At 39.7% G+C, this 6,219-nt stretch overlaps 1 protein-coding gene across 2 annotated transcripts in view; it reads left to right on the top strand.

Annotated features, from left to right (window-relative positions):
- Positions 1-2,576: 2,576 nt before the first annotated feature.
- LOC143023846 (uncharacterized) overlaps positions 2,577-6,219 on the top strand; it is a 151,041-nt gene continuing 147,398 nt past the window's right edge. For both annotated transcript variants that reach the window (XM_076182489.1, XM_076182488.1), the window contains exons 1-2: positions 2,577-2,683; positions 3,531-3,678. In XM_076182489.1, the coding sequence (XP_076038604.1) occupies positions 3,592-3,678 (87 nt within the window). In that variant the 5' untranslated portion in view covers positions 2,577-2,683; positions 3,531-3,591. The remainder of the gene's footprint in view (positions 2,684-3,530; positions 3,679-6,219) is intronic.

Here is a 6,219-nt window from a genome sequence, read left to right as displayed (position 1 = left end):
GAATGACATGGACGAGGACGTGAACTGCTACATGAGCTTCTTTGCTGATGACACCAAACTGTAAAGGAAAGTAGAAACTGATGAGGTCTGTGAAGCACTGCAAGAAGACCTAAATAGGGTATGGAACTGGAGTCAGAAATGGGAAGTGGACTCTAATACTAAGAAGTGTAGCATAATGGAGTTTGGAAAAAGCAAAAACAGAATATCAGGAAAATATACAATTGGAACCAAGGAAGTAAAGAAAGTAGGATCCGAAAAAGATTTGGGTGTAATTATCACGAACGACTTGTCCTATGATATACAGATTAACAACATTGTCGGGGAGACTTACAACTTGCTAAGATCAATAAAAGTGGCATTTACATACTTGGACAAAGACATGATAAAAAGAATATTGGTTACATTGATAAGGCCTAGATTAGAGTATGCGGTGACATTGTGGTCCCCCAGTACCAAAAAGAATATAAAGAAAATAGAAAGAATCCAAAGAGCAGCTACAAAAATGGCACCTGCACTTGCAAACCTATCATACGAGGAGAGATTGGCTAAACTGGAGTTACCGACACTGGAGCAAAGAAGTGAGGTGACCTATTGACCATCTACAGAATCATGAAAGGCACAGAGATACTTGATAGAGAGAACTTACTTAACTGGGACAAAAGAAACACAAGAGGACATGGAAAGAAAATAAAAAAAAAACATAGCTATAGAAGAGAACTGAAGAAAAACAGTTTTCCACATAAGAGTTTTGGACACTTGGAACAAACTGGATAATGAAATAGTATGCGCAAAAACCATTCACGAGTTTAAAAACAAACTAGACACTGCGAGATACAATGGCGGGACATCACGAGCATTGCTCCCCTTCCCGCAAAATACTAGGTAAATACAACTAGGTAAATACACACACACACACACACAGTTGTAAACCATTATAAATTTTCAAAGTGGTCAAGTCACCCATAGGCAGCTCATGGAAGGGTGTAGGCCTTTCAAACAGAAACTGTACGATTTATGTTTACTATAAACTGGCAATTTACCAACATGGGTAAGTGCCACCCTGGGGCGAGTTGAAAAGTGCTGAACCCCCCCCCCCCCACACACACACACACCACCACCACCACCTTCCACATCTGATGGTCACTAGTACGACTCACGTGTAAGATTCATCCACAAAACAATGTTTATACTCACAACTCATGATAAATAAATCCTGCATTGAAAGTGCATTACGGTAGTGGGAATTTGCTTTACCTTCTTTTCACCAAAAGTGCCCCCCCCCCCAAACATCCCGCCTCAGGTCATTGCCCCCCCCCCCCCCAACATCCTACCTCAGGGCATTACTCCCCGCCCCTCCCCTTGTTGGGGCCCTGTAAACTGGTGCCAGAGAGTTGTATCCATAGTGAACACAACATGGGGAGTATTGTGCAGACTGCTGTTGTATATGTTTACAGTCCTCCCATTTTGTCTCATAATGAGCTGTGACTGAATGCCCCCAGGGCATATGCATTGTGGTGAGCAGTGGGCCGGTCTACACCATACAAAAATATACATCCTCTCGTACAAGGGATATTTTCCTCGCTGTTACTATGTTATGGGAGTTATTTAACTTAACTGGGTACAAAGGGAATAAGAATTCAGTTAGATTCAAGGCAGTTGGGAATGAATGAAAAGTAATGGTACAAGATCCATTTTAACATTCTTGTAAGTTTTGACTAATTCATTGCATAGTGATGAATATGTATATGTTTATGTTAAAGATAATTCTTCTTTCCAGGCATTCTACCCATCATTACTCGTTTTAGAGTTCTATGGTCCTCCATAAGTGCCACATGTCCAGCCCATCTCAGTTTTGCTCTGCTTATAAATGTTAAAATAATAATGAAGAAAATTAAACTAAAGGCTGTATGTAAAGATGACACCCCTCCCCCCCCCAACACATGCTGTTCCACAACTGCAGTTCACATATTCTTATATTTTGCATACTCATAGATGTAACAGTCCACATTTTGTGTCAAAAATAGTTTCTTTTAAATGATTTTTGATCGTTTAGAGGGTGTTGAGAACTATTTTGGCACCTTCCAATGATTATTACCTTTTTTTGTTTGTTGCTTTGAAATTACTCTCATAAATTCCACATTGATGGGGGTCCTGTGTACATCGTATTGAGATCAATCAATTGGTCTCTCTCTCTTGCAGAAGACCCATGGTCATGAGGCAGCCATTAACAGCCTCCATCCAATATGGACCAACAAGTTTTGCAAATGTTACATTTTTCAGGGCACATGAAGAATTGTCACCCCAGAACGCCCACATGAAGAATTGTCACCCCATGAGATCCCACCTGAAGAATTGTCACCCGAGTATGCCAAATATCAACAGTGGAATAAAGATTGTTAGTTTAGGTTGATTGAGAGTTGTGCTTATTGTTATTAACTTGTACAACTGAATAATCGTAAACCCAGAATGGCCCACATGAAGAATTGTGACCCTGTCAAAGACTGGGGTGACAATTCTTCATGTGATCCCATTTTTCTTCATATTACCCACTGTAGACATTTTTTGTTTTATTGCAGAGATTATAGCAAGAAGGATTTGATCAACTTTCCCAACAACAACCCTGGCGTGGCGGTGTACCTAAAACCTCGGAGGCATCGATCACCTTGCATAAAGGCAGAGTAATGTAAGTTTGACTTTTGCAACAGGTAGTAGCCTCTTTTACATTGGAGCTTAAACTCAGGAACATTGTAAAGAATGAGGGCCCCACACCTGTAGCAGTTGCAAACCTAAGACCCTCATACTCCTGGAACAGTAACAGCTCTCCCCCCTAATTCCTTGTAACAAAAACACTGTCACCTGCATTATTGAAAAAGTAATTTTTTTCCCTTTGAAGAGCTGGAGTTCCTCTTAGCTTAATCAAATTTACTGGTGTTAGCCTGAATTAAAGATTTTATATTTAATGACATTCGCAGAGAATTCACTTCTAAAAGCCTGCCCGCACACCAATGTTCCCTTTTAATTCTTTGCTGTGAGTGAGCACAGAAATTTGGTTTGTGTGCAAATTTTGCCTTCTTTGCAAAGTATGTGTGTACTTATGTGGGTCACCATACTGGTTGCAGAACACAATACAAAGGATCTTAAGACATGTGATTTTACGAAATTGACAAATTCTCAAAATCACCTTTTTGATTTAAATTGTTATGAAATTATACAATTAATTTCTTTAATTAAAAAATTTCAATTTCATCTTGAAAACCTTGTGTGCACACATTTTTTCCTTTGTGTACTATTTGTAAAATGTGTGTGCATGCACATACACACAGCTTAGAGGGAACATTGCCCTGCAGCATAGTAATTGAGCAAACCAAGAAATCAGTTTACAAGATTATGACTGAGACGTATTTTTAAAGGAAATGTATCTAGAATATACAACCTTGACAATTTGTTTGTTGATTTATTATTATTATCATTTTTTTTTTCTTCTTTTTTTTCTACTCATGGCATATTACTAATTAGATCTATGGTTTCAGTAAATGGAGGAGAGGAGTATATAAACACCCATGACCTGAATGGGGAGGAGCTAGTTGCAAAATGGGCCGAGTACATGCGTGGGCGATCAGGGTCCCCAGTGGAGCATCTCCTCAAATATCAACACACAGATTCATTTCTCAGTGTGATGTATGTTTGCCATTTAGTCACTTTTTTGTCTTTTTTCCCATTTTTTCCAGGCTTTATCTCTTCAATCTTTAGCATCGCTACACTTTTTATTATATCAACACTATGTAAGCCCTTTTGTTGTTTCTGCTTTGGTACATGTTTCTTTGTTCCCTCCTTATATTTTTCTCTAAAAAATGTTCCATTTCTCTTCCATCTTTGTTTCATCATTTGAAAATTTTCCCAGCTAGCATTTTGAATTTTTTCCAAGTTTTACAAAGTCAGTTTTGTTATACTCTTCAATCCACCAAGGCATTTACTCGCTTCTCTCAATCTATATTCTACCTCCACCTTCACTCCACCTTTTCCTGAGGAATAGACATTTGGGAATGGATGCTAAGAGGAGACTGTATGAAAGAGTGATTGTGCCAACAGCACTGTATGGGGCAGAAACATGGAACATAAGAGAGAAGGAGTTTGAATGTGTTTGAGATGAGGTGTCTGAGAAGTATGATGGGGGTTACTAGGCTAGATAGAGTGAGAAATGAGGAGGTGAGGAGAAGAATGGGGGTGGAAAGGGAGTTGGGAGATAGGGTTGATGAAAGAGTATTAGGATGGTTTGGACACATGGAAAGAATGAGTGAAGAAAGACTAGTAAAAGAGGTATGGAAGGCAGATGTGGAGGGAGTGAACATGAAGGGACGTCCCAGGATGAGGTGGATGGATGGGGTGAAGGGGGCTTTGGGGAAGAGGGGAATGTCTGTTGAAGGACGGGAGAGGACAGAAGACAGGGGTGAATGGAGAATGGTTGTATATGGATGATGATGTGATGCATGAGGTGGAATGGGCAGGGGGATGGGGGTGAGGTAGTATGTGTGAGCAAAATTTGACGCAGCCCGAAGGGATTCCTCCCCGTCTTCTCCTTTTATGCATGGGGGGACGGAGAGGAGGGTCGCCGATTTAATGAAGCGGCCATGCTATGGATGTGCTGTGTCTTGCGACACTGCTTCTGACCCAGGGCAGTGGACAAGGTGCAGGGATGACCCGTCATCCAGGAAGTGCTAAGATAAGAGGGAGGATGGAGGGGTGTGGAGTGTATGCAGGGATGGAATGGGTGGGAATGATTTTATGCCTTTTCCTTTTTGGCTACCTCCCTTGTAAGGGGGAAAAAGCCTTGGTATATGTATGTAGTTTTGTTATACATTAATCTTCCTTCTCTGTGTTTCTCATTTCTTCTCACATCATTTTGTTCCTTAAGCTCGAACTCTATTAGTAGGTGGTCACTCTTCCAGGCTCGGAAGTGAATATCTAGTCTCTATGGTTCTTCATTGTGTCCATATCTAGTGTTTTCTTTAACCCATTGTGTCAATGTATAATCAGTGGTCAAATCCAGTAGGACATTGCCTAGAGTTCCTCTCCACCTTTTATTGTCAATTCCTCCCAATTCATTTCCTTTGCATTTTCTTGCAAAATACTGTTAATATTTATTTGGCCATATAGCAAGGATGCAAACACATAATTTTTTGGGTGTGTGAGTAACTGCATACATACAATAGTAATACTTTTCTCAATTTTAGGGGATGGGCTGAAGCCCCTTACCCCCTTGTATAACAAGTGCTTGCACCCATGCTATGTAGGAATGCAAATATTGTAATATTAGGCCTATACCTACCTGTAGATACATGTATTGCTGATTGAATGCTATAAATTTGTTTACTTTGGTTGTAGTGAAGAAATATGAAAATGTGACCCCATACATGATGAGCAGAGTAATTTCAATTTTTTTATACACAAGCAGCGGCTTTGCCGCACCTGCCTTGGGCAGGTTGCTTGGCCTGCGGCACTTGCTTGCTTCACTCGTGGGCCATAGAATCCACAGATATGTTTTGTTTCTCAGTAGACGGTTTAACTTCATCAGATTCTACCTCATAGTATTTTTCTGCGTGGAACCTACATTTGGGTGACCTATGTTCTTCGTCGCCGACTTCATCACTCATCCTCTTGATCATGGTAAAGATCTGATCCAACTTCTTGTTGTTCTTCTCTTACTTCTCATGTAGTTCCTTATTTTCCTCCCTTAGTTTGTCCAAAATCTCATCCTTAATGACCTCCAATGAATCTCCAGTGGTTGATGTGTAGACGGTGTCATAGTCTGGCATAATGATCTTGATAGCTTCTTCTATTAGTTTGAATATGTCTTCAGGAATATTGATTACTCCGTGCTCAATTAAAAAGATATTCATGAACAACTTATATACTACGTTGTGTGGTTGTTTCGTTACTATTTCTCCGTTTTCTTTAGTGGTTCCGGTATAGATGACACAGGCCTGCGTTTGAATTTTTTTTTGCTGTTCCTGCGGTTTTCTTTAGTGATTCCTAACGAAATTGTTCTCCTAAATTGAAATATGACATTCATTTTGCTCAATCAGGTCTGGTTTTTGAGATACAGCGCACTACTGTTTTTAGAAAAGGGCCATTTTTGAAAAAATCCCTTATTTATATAAAAGTTATTTAATAAATTACAATTACTTGTAATAAAAAAAATACCGACTCAATTCGACTTTC

This window comes from Oratosquilla oratoria, unplaced genomic scaffold (assembly GCF_046742065.1).
Source record: "Oratosquilla oratoria isolate Oo_2021 unplaced genomic scaffold, ASM4674206v1 SCAFFOLD66, whole genome shotgun sequence".
NCBI lineage: Eukaryota > Metazoa > Arthropoda > Malacostraca > Stomatopoda > Squillidae > Oratosquilla > Oratosquilla oratoria.
This window is presented reverse-complemented; position numbering and strand designations above follow the sequence as displayed.